The 16031-nt window shown below is 45.8% G+C and overlaps 2 protein-coding genes across 8 annotated transcripts in view; one reads left to right on the top strand and one right to left on the bottom strand.

Annotated features, from left to right (window-relative positions):
* Window positions 1-9706: 9706 nt before the first annotated feature.
* LOC127477356 (translation initiation factor IF-2-like) lies at window positions 9707-14379 on the bottom strand. Its single transcript, XM_051801587.1, has 3 exons — window positions 14307-14379; window positions 12257-13100; window positions 9707-11231 (listed from the first exon to the last, which is right to left on the bottom strand). The coding sequence occupies exons 1-3, from the start codon at window positions 14377-14379 to the stop codon at window positions 11150-11152; spliced, it is 999 nt and encodes a 332-aa protein (XP_051657547.1). The 3' UTR covers window positions 9707-11149.
* The window catches only part of HIVEP2 (HIVEP zinc finger 2), a 138520-nt gene continuing 136177 nt past the window's right edge, over window positions 13689-16031 (top strand). For 6 of the 7 annotated variants that reach the window (XM_051801597.1, XM_051801596.1, XM_051801592.1 and 3 more), the window contains exon 1: window positions 13689-13835. The gene's annotated coding sequence lies outside the window, so the exon portion shown is untranslated. Of the gene's footprint in view, window positions 13836-14732; window positions 14871-16031 lie in introns of those variants that run through there. The other variant, XM_051801598.1, reaches the window with a different exon arrangement.

Genomic DNA, 16031 nt, shown 5'->3' with positions numbered 1-16031 from the left:
TGTTGTGGCTGAACCTTGGAAAAAAGCAGTAAGAGGCCAGCTTAAAATACCAGGCGTATCTTTTTGTCAGCTTTATAACACTGAGCTGCATTCAGATGTGACAGTCTACTTTTCTTGGCAGGCTTTTGCATTCAGGTGAGCAAAGTTATTTCAGACTGAAAAATAACAATTCATGTCCTTCAAATAACACATCCCATGTATTTTTACTGTCAAGTAATCTGATTCGTGTATATAAGTTATTACCCTGTCAGTTTGTCAGAAAGGAACCAGTCATATATCCTCTTACTTCAAGGGAAAATCACAACAGCCTTAAGAAAAAACTTGTGCTGAGTACCAAGATGTGGCTGATAACAGAAAAATGGAAGCAGCAGGCAAATGAAAGCAGCACAGTCCCTTCCCTCCCATTCCAGCCCATCAGTGCTGCAACTTACTTTATCCCAGTGGACTCCTGACATCCTGGGAACTTGGGTATTTTTTCTGGTTCCTTGCCTGTTAATTCCACCTATGGAGTAAGGTATCAGACTGAAACTAGGGACCAGTTAAATTTGTTGCTGATCCTACCACATTTATTCCCAATGGCGTGAAAAAAGTCCAGGGCAGTGATAGAAATCTTCCATCTCTGAAATTCAAGGAGCATATCCCACCCTTTGTCTCTGTGAAAGCCTAGCTCTGCTGTATGAGAAATAGCACTGGGAAACAATTTTTATATCTGTATATCTCAAAATATATATGGGATGCAATTGATGACAATGACAGAAATTTTTTGACACCTGACTTCTGATAAATATAATCCAGTTCTTGATTCCACTTGCTGTCTTGTATACAAACCCATCAAAACATGTGGTGGAAATGTACCAAAAAGAAAGACATTGCATCCACTCTATAAGAAAGGTCACAGAAAGTACCAGGGTGGTCTGCTCTTCCTGATTTTCTTGCCTGCCAGAGCAAAGTGAACCCATAATCTTTTAGCTTCAGCTTCCTGTCTGTAGAAGAGGTCTACTTTCTTGCTTTTACAGGAGGCTGGAGAGAATAATCTTTTTAGAAGCAGTCACATACTATAGTAAGAGTAACCACAATAAAGAGACAGACTCCACTGGCAAAATTTCTGGGGGAGCCTAGGGTTCACTTTTAGCTGAATCCTACATTTTACCATGCATTACATATACCTATACAAATTATCTGGCATATCATAGCACTTACAAGAAATAGCAGGCTTTTAAAATAGTCAGTTAACGGACAAACTCTCTGTCCTTAGCAAGGTAAAGTTACGTGGTTTTGTTAAATAGTTTAAAAAATACTTTTCTTCTTAAAATTCTCCTTAGTAAATCTGTGACTTTATTCTGTCACTTCTAAATAGCTAAAGTCTTTTTTTGAGAAGCAGTCTGAATCCTAGTCTCTCCCAACAGACTAGCACACCCGTGTTCAGCCAGTACTAGCAGGGCTCCTACTCCGTGGGAACAATGACAACACGATAGTCTTGTCATCTGGAATATTCATTTAGCATCCTGTTTTTTTCAAATATTTTATGTTTTGTGTTCATTGTGTTCTTTAACTTAAGTCCTGTAAAATCTGAAGGAAAAAATATGTAGTTAACTTTCATAGGGACTGATGGAGCTGTGATATGGTAGAAAATACCTTGTAGCCCAAAAAGAAAAACAAAATTGATCACAGAGCCTATTAAAACATTCTAACTATTCTTTCATAAAATGTTAAGCTGTTTTACATGTTGTAAACATCAGTTTATCAGACTTATAAATTACAGTACAGCCCACTAAAAGTCAGATAATTGCGTACCAATCCCAAATGCATTCCATCAAGCAGTACAGTCATTTGGGTGGATAGTTTATTACTAACCTGATTGGATACTCAGGATATTTGTAATGGATTTAAGTTGGTAATAATAAAATATTGCTTACACTAATGGTGCTATCCAGATTAATAGATTTTAAATGGTTAGTGCTATTTTATTGTCTCTTCCTGACTAATGAACTAGTCTATATATGCACTGTACATTGAATGAGGCAGATGAATAACTTAAACAATATCATTACAGTGGTATCAATATGGAACATCTGAACATTTTTTTCTTTATACATTGAAAGGTAAAGTTGAAGTTTATGAAAGAGAAGTGCTCTCAGTGTTTAATGTGTGCAACAGAAACTGTAAATAGCTGACAGAACACTAGGAAATTGGTACTGCTTGAGTGCCTCACCACTCCTCACTCAAACCATCTGTCAGGCACTTCTTCAGGAAAAAAAAAAATCTACAATTTTTAGAAATGTTTGTTCTGAAAATGCAAATTAATACTTTTTAATTTATATCAAGTCACATAGATGGATCTGTTTCTTACACCACGTCTGCACAGAGATGTGGTACCTATGTAACTACCTCAGAATAAGGTTCTGAAGGCTCAGGCAGCCCACCCAAGATAAGTTTGAAATCTCTGGCTTTGCTGAAAGAGGAGTGGAGTGGCTGAGGACATACAGAATGCAATTTGGCAAGTGTCTTCAGCTTGTGTCTGGCTCACTTGCATATGCTGAAAAAGCGAGTTTTGCCCTCTCCTCTCCTGCTCATGTCCTCCACCCCCCATTGTAAGTGCATTGATGGTGCTGCTGATGGTGCAGCTCACACAAGTGCTAATGCCAGGAGAGGAGTGGTGGTGGAGCAACAGGGCTAGGGACATTGGGAACGGGAAGCTCATGTCTCTCAGTGCCACCATGGACTTATGTCACTTTAAGCAACTCGTGAAGCTTCACTACAGAGCCCCAGCTCAACAAGCTGCTTGAATATGTGCCTAACTTGAGGCACACAGGATATTGGGAGAAAATATTGAAGCATATGCTTTAATTTTAAACACATTTTTAAGAGCTTCCTGAATTGAGATGACTTTCTTCTCAGTATTTCTTCTCTTCCCTTCCTGTTCAGTGTAACTTTATTTTTTCACTTCCTGACAATATGTACTTCATTTCCCTCTGCACATTGCCAGCTAGCTCTCAGCTTGCTGGTTGCACATCTTGTCATTGTCCTGGGCTGCCTCTGTCTTGATGTGTAACACAGGGCCAGGGCATGGTTTTAGCTCTCTGCTTGTTAGCCTGTTCTGGTGAACATGTTTCCTGGCAGGGTTTCAGTTTATGCCAAAGTGCAGTCTGCCAGATACACCTGGGGAATAGCATGGGCTCAGGGTGGTTCCTCTCAGGAACACTGTTTTGTGAAGGCATTAGAGATACAAGGCATTAAAGATGCAAGACATTAAAGATATGAGTCCTCAGGGACTTAGAATGGGCCCTGGTTCATTGACTATGATATCTATATGTTTGTTGTCTTCTGTGTGTACAAGTCTGGTGGAAAAGTAATAGGAACCTAATTAAAAAGCCTAAATATCTTTAAATGAGTCTGGATTGAGATTTCTATGCCAGCCTGTTCTGTTATCAGAACATATGGGATGGAGGGAAAATCTCGTTCTGCACCATTTCTAATTGCTGACCTGTCTGCCTTGGTGAGGCAGAAAAAGGATAAAAAAAAGCTCATAATAATTGCACTGTAAGTCAACTAGAAGTCCAAGACAGTGTAATTAAAGATCCCAAACTGTAGACAAGTTTAATCAGCTACCTGATTTGTTGGCCCCAACTGTTTCTTTAACCAGAAGATTTTACTCATGATTGCACTGACAACACTTCACTGTTGTCACTTAATATCACTTGAAACTTGAAACTTTCTGTTTTTATAGGACTTACACGTTTGTCAGGCATTCCACAAATGTTCTTCAGTTGTGGTATCTTGAATGGTAAAGACTATGAAGGCAATATCTTGTTATATTTAACTAAATGGGTAATGCCTATCAGTCTCTGAAGTCCTGTTGGGATGGTAATGGGTGATTAGCATGGAGGACTGGCCAATCTGTCAAGTCGATTTCAGTGATTTTGTTTAATTACAGTTTAAATGAAGATGCCACAGAACTTTTAATTTGCTTTTAGTCCTTTCACCAGTCTGGGGACCTTGAGCCAGGAACACAGATGGCCATGCTGTAAGCCCAGGAGTGAATCTCTTTTTATACATGTTGGTATTCACCAACAGACTGTCCCCAGGCTTCTTGCTCCTTCCTTGACAAAACACTGTAATTGCACCGGCAATTTCCGTTTTTAGTCTTAGGGTAAATATGCTTCTTAAACATATACTCAAAAAGTGAGAAAACCATGTACATGTGTACTAATAGTCATTGGAAATGGGGAAGTGTTTTATGAGGGTACTGGTTTGAGACAAGTTCTACTTATTCTCCTAGAGATGTGCAAGAAATGTCACTGTCTATGAGTAAGGATGGAGGACACAGCATTGTAAAGTCTAGAACACTTAAGCATTTGTTTAACTTTAAGCCCAAGAGAACGTCACTGAAATCACTAGGTTTATTCCTGCATTTAACAGTAAGTATGGCTTTACATACCAGCTTGACTTCAGACTTGACTGTACTATACTGACTGTGCAATTTTACCCAGCTCCCATTGATCAGGATCAATGTGCAGCCCATAGTGGGTCTTAAGTGATATTAAATATTCCATTAGAGAAACATTGTTTCCATTACAGTTTACAATTGTAACATTAGAAGACATTAAAATATGTAGCTCTATAACATACTTTTTTTCATATATGTAGCAGATGGCTACTTACTGGCAACTGGTCATGTATTAATTTTTCAGAAACCTGTTTCCTGAATATGATTAATGACTCATATCCCCTTCATATCTCTTCATTACAGATGAATGGTATATCGATTCTGAAATGCAAAGCATATGCTAAACAACTAATTGGACTGCCAGTGGCTGAAAAATGTTATAAGTTCAAAAACTCAGATAATACAAACTTTGCTGTGTGGCTATTTCACATTTGTAAACTCATGGTATTCAGAAAATAGAGTTTATATTGATATTTTAGGTATTAGAACTGGTTACATCATGTAAAATCAGTATTCTCTTGGAGATCTTTTAAAGCATTTCTGTTTTTAAAGCAGAAAATATAACATGCTTTAAAATGTCTCTTCTATTATGAAGAAGAAAAACAGTTCGAGGATGAACTGAAATTTTCATTGAATGCTTCTCCATATAATCTTTGAAACTGAAAATAATTAAACAACTCCAAAAAAAGTCACACAAAATAGAGGCCAGTTGTGACTAAAAAAAACCCCACCATAAACTGATAGGAAGATAAGAGCTGCCACTACTGCAGCCAGATGAAAACTCCATGTAATTTGTTGTCCTCAAAGTTTGGCCAGTTACATTGCTTAAGGAAAGAATTACTTTCCTTTGTCTCCTATACTTTTTCCATGATACACCCACTCCTGCCAGCTGTTGAGTGGTTTAGGGGCTGAGCCCATAGCCTCTGCATGCATATGGGCTGTTATTTTAATTGCTAGTAATGGACTATCTCACAGCTAATGAGAGGTGAATCTTGTTTTCAAGACATTCATACTTTGGCACCCCCCAATGTTCTTCTGCCCAAAGTCTACGTTTTAACTGTGCTCTGTCAGGAAGTGGTTCTTTTTGCTTGTTTTAAATCTGCTAAACTTGGTCATTTTCTTGAAGGGAGTGGGGCATGGCACCCTACTACTTTTCAGATTTTGAGAATATCAAAGTGAGTGTTCACTTCTGTCTCACCCTCTCATCATGATTAATACTTTAATAGATACTACTAAAGCGATGTCTACCTTTTGTAATCCACAAAACCTGTCCTGTTCCTGAGAGCCGTGGTAGCCTTGAAGGGTGAAGGGCAGGGAGCTTGAGTTGGAGTTTGCAGACAGGAGAAACCCTCTGCCCAAGGGCTGCCACCGTGGCAGCCACTGTTGGCTTGCACCCTGCCCGCTCCAGGATTTAGGCAGCTGAGCAGTCCCATTGGGAGCACAGTGGACAGAAAATGACAGAAGAGTTTTTGTTATGTGCCACCCTAGATCTATACATCTCTAAAACCTTTTTATCCCTTTAGTTTCTGAATTACTTCCAGTAATGGCTCTCTCATGGACACCACTGAACACTGGGTTGGTAGTTTTGCACGACTGTCCACAATGACTTCCAAAACTTTTTTTTGCTTGGTGATAGCTAGTATAGACTCCATGGCTATGATGGTGAGTTTAGAGTTAGATTTCTGCCTGTTTTGTGCTTGCTGACAATGAATTTTATTTCCCTTCTATGTCCCACACATGTGAAACCTTGAATGGTACAGTTTCAGGTATTACAGAGATTTTAATATACTTTATGACAGGTTGGTTAAGACTGTGACAAAACTGGTAGAAACACTTCAAACTTTTATTATACACATTTTCAAACTATAAATCCATTAAGATGTTTATTCTAAATCACATTATTTTATTTCTTTACATTCCAGCAGGAGTTTTCACGAAATTATTAAAGGAGAATTTTTGAGAACAATATTTCTTAGGAAAAACTAAGTCCTACACAAAAATGTGATAAGCTTTAAAGACACATATAGTCTGTTAATTTCAGTGAATCACAATTTTAGACGTTTTGATCATCTACTGTAATGTACATAACAGAATTTAAATCACTGACTCCAAAGTGAAAGGCTCTGATGAGCCTCAAAGCTAAAAGTTTTTCAGTTAAGCAGTTCCACGGATATTAATAGAAGCAATTGGTCTTAAAATATTTATTTATGATCCACTATTACAACAGTCGAAACAACATTGACATCTGTTTCAACTTTTTTGGTAGCCAAAACGATGTATTACTGTGCATGAATAACTCAGTGGCATGAGAGACAGGTAACCAAAGAACTCTCTAGGTGTGTCAAACAAGTTATGACAACAACTGTGTAAAGTTTCCTTTGAGCTTGTTCAACTGAATGATTAACTGAACAAAGCACAACATCAGAGGCAACTACTACCTGGCAGTAAAGTTGTTCACTCATTTGTTAAAAATGCCTAACTAATACCTAAACTGCAAATACCGTGTATGGCAGTATTGCAAACACATCCATGTGTTTTACTGATTATCCTCAAATCTAATTTTTCGTACAGTTATAGAGATAATTCTTGATATTTATTTCATGTCTGGCAAAAAGGAGCAATGTAGGGGTAACACATACTTGCTTTCAGACAGAATTATCAGATTATGCTTTTTACACATGAATTAGATGAAACCAGCCTGGATTACATTTGCTCACGTCCATATTCATGACCTTCCAGTTGCTGAGTTTACAAACTTTCCTAAACCAAAGACTAATTTCTAATTCAAATCAGTAGTGTGATGGCCTGAAAAGATCAGAAATGGGGAAGAATTTAAGTCCAAGACATATAGATAGTGGCCGTGGCCCTTCAGTAGGTGGCACACTTCCCTCTCAGTCAATTGTGAAGGAAGGTATTTGCAGAACATTTGGGGCTCTTGCCTGTGGGAAGATTCCAGAGATGCAAAACCAGGAGGGCAACCAATGTGGTTAGGAAGGTTCCCATGACATGTACCAGAAGAATAAAGGAGATAGGATGATATGGTCAAGTTCTAGGTAGCTGCAACTTAGTTAATGCCATTTTTCTTATCCAAAGAGCCCCCTGCCATTTTGAGATGTCAATCTTTTTTTACTCTGTTTTCAAGTTGTCACTACTCACTACTAAGAGTGGTCTGCCCCTCTGTTCTCTCCAGGCCATACATGAAATTCTCTATGCATGAAGCACTAGAGGTTTCTTTGAATTGGAAGATGACGCAAAATTTAAAGTTGACTATTTGAGAAGAGTGCTAAATGAAAGGCTACCAGGTCAAATGGGAATATAAATAGGTAAGCTTTTAGGAAATTAAGTCGATTAATTGTTCAGGTTATATATAACTCTGAAGTTGCTAAATCATGCCATGCCTTTGGCAGGCTCTTACTTAAGTTGTTCCTAGAAAAAATGGGGCAAGGTGGGGGGGAGAACCAAGTACAGTATACAAAATACATAGGAGCTAATACTTTTTATTTGAAGAGAAATAAGCAGAGCCTGGTGACATGTCCCACTTGTAACAAGGCAAATATTCTTTCCAAGTGCTTAAGAGTGTTTCAAAAACTTAATTGGGTTGTGATATCAAAAAAGATGATCAAAGAGAATCTGGCTATAGCACTTACAGGGTTTATTTATCTCACATAAGAAGTGCACATAATCCCTTGACTAAGTTGCTGGTTGGCATTGTAGATTTTCCTATTTGGCTAGCTAATTATCTTTGGAAAAAATGGAAATGAGTAAAAATAATCAAATTTTATTTAAAAATATTTTCCCAGGATTCATGGGCTTTTAAAAAATGTTCCCATGAAAGGGCATAATTTCAGAAAATTCTGCCTTTTTCATTTTCCTGCCCCTTTCAAGGCCAAGTGATGACATGTTATTATCAAGCTGTTGATGCACACAGCATGTTAGTTCTGCATCTGGAAATACTTTATGTGGAGAAAATCACTTTCTTCTTTCTTTTTTTTTTTTTTTCTTTTTTCTTTTTTGAAGGAAAGCTCAATATAGTGGAAAAATATTTTTCCTTCAGGAAATACAGCCATTTGTTCATTACCAGGCAAATAGTACTCCCCTTTCTTTGGGCCCTCTGCCAGAGTTATTTACACAGGATTGCTCAAGTTAACCACCTTGGCTCCTTACTCCTTCACACCATTTGATATTGTATGAGCTTGAAGCTGTTGTGGATAAAGAAGTGCTTCACTGTGACTCCTTTGTGTTGTGCGGAGGAGTCACGGGCACACTCCCCTATGAGGAAAGATTACCCTTGTTTACGTAGGAGAGTAGACAAACAAGACAGAGCAGCCTGGAGTCAAGGAACACATAGGAAGAGGTGTTGAGAGGGTGAACTGGCAATGTCTTTTTTCTCATATGATAAGATGGCACTTGAGCAAAATGAAAGCAATGTGTACAAATGGGAAAGCGGAATTCTGTGGCTGAAAATATGTTTTATGGTATCAAATGATTAAATGATATGTGAAACTCATAGCTGCTAGTTATCTCTGAGAAGAAGAGCTTGAGATGGTCAGTAGAAGGTAGGTATCTCTCAAAATAAAATCAGTTACCTGAATTAATACTGCTCTTCAAGTGGATTTCGTGATGCATTTGACATCCAAAATAAAGCAGGAGACAAATGCGGCCCTTTCAGGACTCTAGCCAACTATTTTGATCCATGTTGGTTTCCCTTCTCACGCTCCTTCCCAGCCCCAGAGCCACTGGGTCTGCCCCCTCAAGCTCTCCATGAGTCCCTGAGGAAGGGCTGGTGGCCCGGACTCTCACCTTCGCTGGCCGTTCATCACCCAGCACCCAGCTCAGGGCCATTCTCTCACTGATGAGAGGAGAAAGCGCAGGTCTTCCAAAGAGGAGGACAGTGCTCTTCCAGCATTGGAAAGCCGGCCCCGAGTATCTTGCAGTTTTATTAGTAAGCACAAAGAGCACTGGATGTAACGAGGGAGTTAGAAAAGGCAGTGGTGGGGGCAAAAAGGGCAAAGGCAGCGAGAGACATTACAGTCCAGGCAATTGGAAAAATGACAGAAGGAACATGGGAAGGAGCTCCTACGTAAATAAGCACAATGCGTTTTAAGCAACATTGATAGCAAACTATTAGTATTTGTTTATTTATGAAGAAAGCCATTCCCAGTTTCCCATATATTTTCTCACTTACTCAAACCTTAAGAAAGAGGATCTAAACAGCAAAACAACACCACTGATTTTGTTATGTGCTCCTTCCCTCTGAGACTTTAAGAAAATTGGATACATTTGGTCCATTTTGCTTTATGCCGCTCTCACTGAAATCAATAGATAGTATCAATGCCTTATATAAAGGAATTGTCTCTTGCTGCAGCTCTATCTGTAACAAGTTTGTGAAGAATAGTAAAGAGCTTATGGGTACAGGTTTGGGGACAAAGTAATTTTTTCCCACGAAAGAAAGGATGAATTGCTTTAAAATTCGTAGTTATTTTAGGAATGGTTATTTAACATTTCAATTCAACTGCTCTATTGTAGAAAAATTATGTAATGCCTTCTATTATCTACTTTGGGAGCAGCACAGTTTACAAAACCGATGGATTCTGTATGTTCTGAGATCAAACCAAGTTTTCAGAATAATTTATAGTGCTTAATAATCTGTGAACATGATTGCTGAATATTATCATTCTGTACTGTGTTTGCTGTGAGCAGCAGCTGTGATGGCCGAGGTGCTTTCCAAGCAGCAAGAATGACTTTTTTTCTGATGAATCTGCAAAATCTGTATTTAAATAACAGCTGTAAATCTCACATCTGAGAACTCCCTTAGTTCTCTTCCTAATATGTTAGAGTGATAGTTTTATTAAATGCTGGATGTAAATGTTAAAAAGAAATAAATCTAGAGGGAAATGGTAGGATGGTATGATGCACGGATATCATTATTAAGTTATGTCGTTGCCACGAGTAGGCGAGAGAAAGTGATTCAGATGTCTACTGCTTCTCTGTGGAGTCACTGGCAGGAGTTTGGGAGGAAAACTACCCAGGCGTCCCAGCTGCAGTCCCTCTGAGGGACAGTGCTCCTGCCTAATGCTCCCTGTGGGAGGGGAAAGAGGCGCGGTCAGGGATGAAGGTCAGTTTACTCAGTTACACCCATTCCCCTACAACTGTGCACAAAGGGGGAGTGGGCTGACAGAACCATGCAAAGACTTTCCTGCCTCTTTGGCTGGTAGCATCCACTCCAAGCGAAGGACCCTTGCAGCTGCAAGTTGTGCAGCTTTTCAAAACTTGCTCTGGGGCTTGAGTCAAACCAATTTTGTAGAACAGTCAGGGTTTCTGAGCACACATGTAGCTTCATTCTTTTCCCTGGACACACCAAAGTGCCGAAGAGTTGTAGCTCTGGCATATCCCTTGTAGAGCCACAATGAAGGAAATGGCTGTGTCTCAGATGCTGCAGTACTAAGAGAATGTGGAAAAGGACACATAGTATAACTTCTTGAGATAACCAACATAATTGGAAAAAGAGTCTTGTTTTGAAAAGCCTTATGGAGAAACATTTTTTTACTTTGCTTTGAGAATGACTATCAATAAACTTATTTTGAACACTGAACCTTGTTGTGGTACCTTCTGTGGGCTGGTCTCTGTGACAATAAGAATGAACTTCTGAAGTCTTGCAAGAGGGAGGAGAAAAGCTGAGAATGCTGGGAATGCAGCAAGAAGTCAAAGGTGCTGGTCAGGAGTCTGCAGCCTCCCAGAGGGGAAGATACTGGCAGCCATCATTTTGGGGCAGAGGTAAATACAGCTGTTGTGGAAAGCAACAGGATGGGAAAACCTCAATTTAAAACAAATCCCAAGCACTCCCATCTCCATTGACTTATTCTGACATGACATCAAATAAAGAGCACAAGCCCAAAGTCAGTATGTTTGCTCAGACAGAATAATTTCAGCCAAACAATACTCAGTGTCAGGAATGACAGTACCACATATCATACTGAAATCAGGAACACAGACATGCTCACAGACTCAAAAAGGAGCAAGCAACTCTTTGTTCAGTCCTCTTAGTATTGCACACTATTGCAGGACCAAGCCTTCTATGTAGCAGAAGTCATAATTTATCATAAAATTATGATCAGATGAGATACTTATGCCCCTATCACTTGAGGACTGCAGGACTCTCCTGGACTGAGCACAGTGAAGCACTGTGAGCCTGACTCAGAGGCCACCAAAGTCAACAAGGTACCAAGGATCACAGTAGGATGACAGGATTTTTATTAATAGATTCTATGTCTCTGTATTGCCAACTCTGAGCACTGAATTGTTATTAGTCCCTAAAAGCTGCAGCAACAACTTAAAATTCTTAGCTACTAAAATTATGAAATTATGATTTTATTTGCCCTGGCATCTGTCATAAGATCCAGTGCTTCCAGGATTTATGTGTAAACTTATTCCTTTTCATTCACAAGGCTAATTTTTTTTCTTAACGTCAGTAAAAGGAATAATCTCAGGTGCCAGTATGACTTCCAGTGTCACAGTGACAGTGCTGCGAGTTGGCATCCCTTCGAATCAATTTACGGTAGCCTGCAAGTGCGGCTGTACGGCTTCCTCAAAAGAAAATTATTTTGCTCTGAAAATTAAGTGAAAATCTGCTATCAAAAACCCAATGGGCGCCGGTGCCATGGCACAGCCAAACCAGGTGAGGCCAGGGAAGGGACCCCCGCGCTGCTGGAGCGGCCGGGAGAGGGAACCAGCCGGTTGGGCTTCACCCTCCGTGGCAAATCTCAGGAATACAAACTCTGTTCCCCGTAACCGCGCCCACGTTTAACTAACTCAAAGCTGGTGTCAGCGGCAGGACCTATTGCGCGTGTCGGTGCGGGACCTGATTCGGGTCCTGCTTGAGCGACAGCTCCGACCACCGGTGGTGGGTTCCCGACCACCGCGGGAGGGCGGTGGGATGCTCCCAGGAAGCGCGAGCACCGCCTCGCCTCGGCCCGCCAGGAGGGTATTTCCCCTGCAGCGCCTCTGTCCCGGGGTGCGGGGGGAGGCTCCGGGGCTGGCGGCTGCTGTGGGAGAGCGCCACCGGCCCCGGCCCGGCCGAGCCCCGCCCGCCGCTGCCGGGCGGTTCGGGCCCGGCCCCCATTGGCCGTGAGCGGCCCTGTGAGCGGCGGCGGGGACGCGGGAGCCCCGTTACCCGGCGCGGGGCCGCGGCCGCCCTTCGCCCCCGCCCGCCTTCCCGGCGGCGCGGTCACTCCGTGGAAGGCGCTGCGCTCCCTATGCTCGGCTCCGCTCGGCTCGGCCGCGGCGCCGGCGGCGAGCGCGTGTTGCAATACATGCGTGTGTCTGCGGCACAGCCCGGGGCGGCGGGAGGGCTCCCTGCCCTCCGGGGCGGCTGCGAGCCCCGCCGGGCCCGTGCGCTGCGCGCCCCCTGCTCCGGGGCCATGTGCTAAGGGGTGAGCGAGGGTCGGAGTGGTCCCCGCCCGCGGGAGACCCCGGTTCAGCTGTACAGCCGGGGCCGGCAGCGGGCACGGGGAGCCCCGGCGGTGTATTGTTCTCCCTGACAGATAACGTGATCCTGGCCAGGCGAGAGCGAGGGGGCGGAGGGGCCGGGGGAGGGAGCAAAAGGAAGCGGAGGGAGGGGAGGGGGCAGGAGGATCCCGCGTCCTCGGAGGAAATTCTCAGGCCGGGAGGACGCGCGGCTTGCGCACGGCAAGCCGGGACTGGCTCTCCTGGGAGTTCCCTCGGCGGGGAGGGGGAGGGGGAGGGAAGCGGCGATCTCCGCCGGCGGGGGGAGGCCGCGGCTTCGCCCTCCGAGGCCCTGCCTCCTGCCTCCGTGCCCTGCCCGGGCGCGCGGTGCTCCCGGCCCCTCTCTGCCCCGGGCACGGGCACAGGGGCGGGCAGCTCCCACCGCCCGCTCCGGGATCGCTCCCCGCCGGCGCGCGGGGGGACCCGGTGACGTCACGGGAGGCGCGCTCCCCGCGCTCGCTCCGCGCTCGCCGCCCTGTAACTTCTGTTCTGGGAAGTGGTGCCAGGAATAGCCCAGCGGAGCCGCCTGCAGCGCGGAGCGCTCCCTCCCGCCGCGGCCAGGGCGGGCTGCGGCTCCCGGGCCTCCGCCTCTTCCCCGTGCAACACCAGCCCCTCCGCCACTGTCAAGAGAGATGGTGATGAGCCTTTCCAAAAAGAGGGAGAGGAATGACCTGCCTTAAGATAAACGCGTGAAGCGGGCGCCCCTTGGCCGTTGGAATATTTCTTGTCTGTCTTTATATATAAAGAAGCACCGCCAGCCGCCTCACTCCGGGCGAGCCCTCAGCAAAGGAGCAACACGAGCGCCCGGCGGGATCAGCAGCAGCAGCAACAACAACAACAAGGGCACCGGGAGGGCTTCCCTCCTTCCTCCTCGGTGACTTCCCAGGTGAGCAGCAGCGGCTGCTGCGGGCACCTCCTCCTCCCTGCCCGCCGGTTGTCCCCTGTCACCGGCACCAGCTGACAGCCGGTGTGGTTGCGGGGCGGCTGCCGGCGGCGGGGGGCACTCCGGCGGCCGTCTGTCTCGGGTGCGGGGCGCCGCGGGGCTGGGGGTCGGGCCGCGGCAGAGAGTGCGCTTAGCTGAGCCGCGGGGTCTGTGGCCGGCGCTCTGAGCGCCGCCGTGGACGCCCGGGGCCGCGGGGGTAAATGGAGGGCAAGGCGGCGGGGGAAGCCGGTGAGTCTGTAAAACCGCCGGACCGGTAAGTCACCTCTGTGGTGGCGGCTCTGGGCGCTGGCAGGCACCGGCACCGTCCCCGGGGCACCACGGCCGGCGGCCCTTCCCGCTAAGCCGGCGCAGGAGGGGGACGCAGCGGGGACAGGCCTTTGTCGGTGACACGCCGTTAGGAAATGTGGGGAATACCCGGCTTGTAAGTGTATGCAGATGAGGAGCAGGCTGCCTTGCGTAATCCCCTCCTGCGGCGGGGAATGGGCATGGTCACCGCCGGGGAGAGGCGCCCGCGGGGGGGCCGCCCCGGCGGGGCTCTCTCCGCGGCCTCTGGCGCCCCGGGAGCGGGAGGCGGGGGGGGCTCCATGCGGGGGGGCCGCCCGGGGCCACCCGGCACGGCGGTGGCGGGCAGGGCGCCGGAGGGAGCGGAGGGAGGGGGTCTGGCTCTGGCTGCCAGCGCGTCCCCGCGGGGGGCGCCGGACACGGGGGGCGTGCGTGTGTGTGGGGAGCCCCGGCACCGCGCCGGGGGTGCGTGTATGTGAGTGCGTGTGCGCGCTGCGCCGCGGTGACTGTTCCCTGAAGTGGGTGGGACGTTGGCCCGTTCCGGGAATGTTCCATGACGTGTAAACGCCACAGGAAGGGGGTTAACGAGGGGCTTGGCCGGGGCCACCGCCGGGTCCCTCCCTCCCTCTGTCCCCCCGCCCGGCGGCGGGGCTGCCGCGGGGGCCGGCGGGGGCACGATCCCTTATGTAATGCGGGGTACGTGTGCGGCCGGCGGGGATTATGTAAGCGGCACGTCCGCGCCTGTCGCATAGGATATCGCATAGGATAGATACACCGCCGCACGCCGGCTCCGCGCCGGGAGGCGGGCAGGGGCGAAGGGCTACCCCGCCGCGGCCCCGCCGTGTCCCCGCCGTCGGGGTCAAGCGGCGCGGGGGGGGGGGCGGGGGGAAAGCCCCGGGTTATCCCGGGTGATGCCCCGTAGCCCGCTCCGACCTTCCTGTCGGGGGCTGGCTTGCGGCACGGCCTTCCCCCGCGTGAGGGAGCGGCGGGGAAGGAGCGTAATGATGTCTGTGCTCCAGGTGGTGGGTGCCCCGAGGAGCTCCGGCCCGCGGGTGGGGAAGCCGGCGGGAGGCCCCGCGGGTCCCGGCCGGCCGCTGGCCAGCACGCCTTGTCTCCGTGGGCAGGCGGCCGAGGCTTGCCCCGGCACAACGATAAAACTCATCAGAGTTTAATTTCCCGGAAAACGGTTCTGTTTTTCTTATTAGTTGGCACTAATGGTCAAACTTTTTTTTTTTTTTCAGGTGTTTTTGGTTTGTTTTTTTTTTTTTTTTTTTTTACGTGGTAGATGCAGAAATGAAACTTCTACTCAAACATTAAAGACTTGGAGGTTTTTTAGACAGAAATTCTTAAATACCTTTTTAAATTAAACCAATAGAAATACTAATGAGTTTCAGCAGAAATATTTAGCTAAATATTTTTCCTTCTCTCATTTTAAAATGAAACCAACTTTAATATAAAACCTCTCTGGTTTTGTACATTATTAAATAATAGAGGGAGCATAAAGCATTTTATGCTTACTTATTCAAGGGTGTTACAGTTTTTTTTCCTTCTAATGAGTTTATACTAAGAATTATTACAAAAGAAGTAAATGAAATGGTCAGGGTGGCAAAAGAGAAGCATTGCTGTGTAGGTCTGTGCTTCTCTGCTCCCCGGAGCTGTGAGTGCAAGCGTGTGTTCATGCAGCTCCCAGCTCAAGGGAGCTTCGGTCATCATCATCAGGAGTTCTGGGGACACCGGGTAATTATAGTAATTACTAAATTAAAAGAACTACTGGTCTAACGAGGTACAAATTCAGCGGGCCCAGTTTTAAATTCTGTTGCTGTGGATTACCACTGACTGCCAGAGGAATGTGATCCT

This window comes from Manacus candei, unplaced genomic scaffold (assembly GCF_025592945.1).
Source record: "Manacus candei isolate 608988 ecotype Guabito, Panama unplaced genomic scaffold, ASM2559294v1 h1tg000052l, whole genome shotgun sequence".
Classification (NCBI taxonomy): Eukaryota; Metazoa; Chordata; class Aves; order Passeriformes; family Pipridae; genus Manacus; species Manacus candei.
The sequence above is the reverse complement of the archived record's forward strand: the minus strand, read 5'-3'. Positions and strand labels throughout refer to the sequence as shown.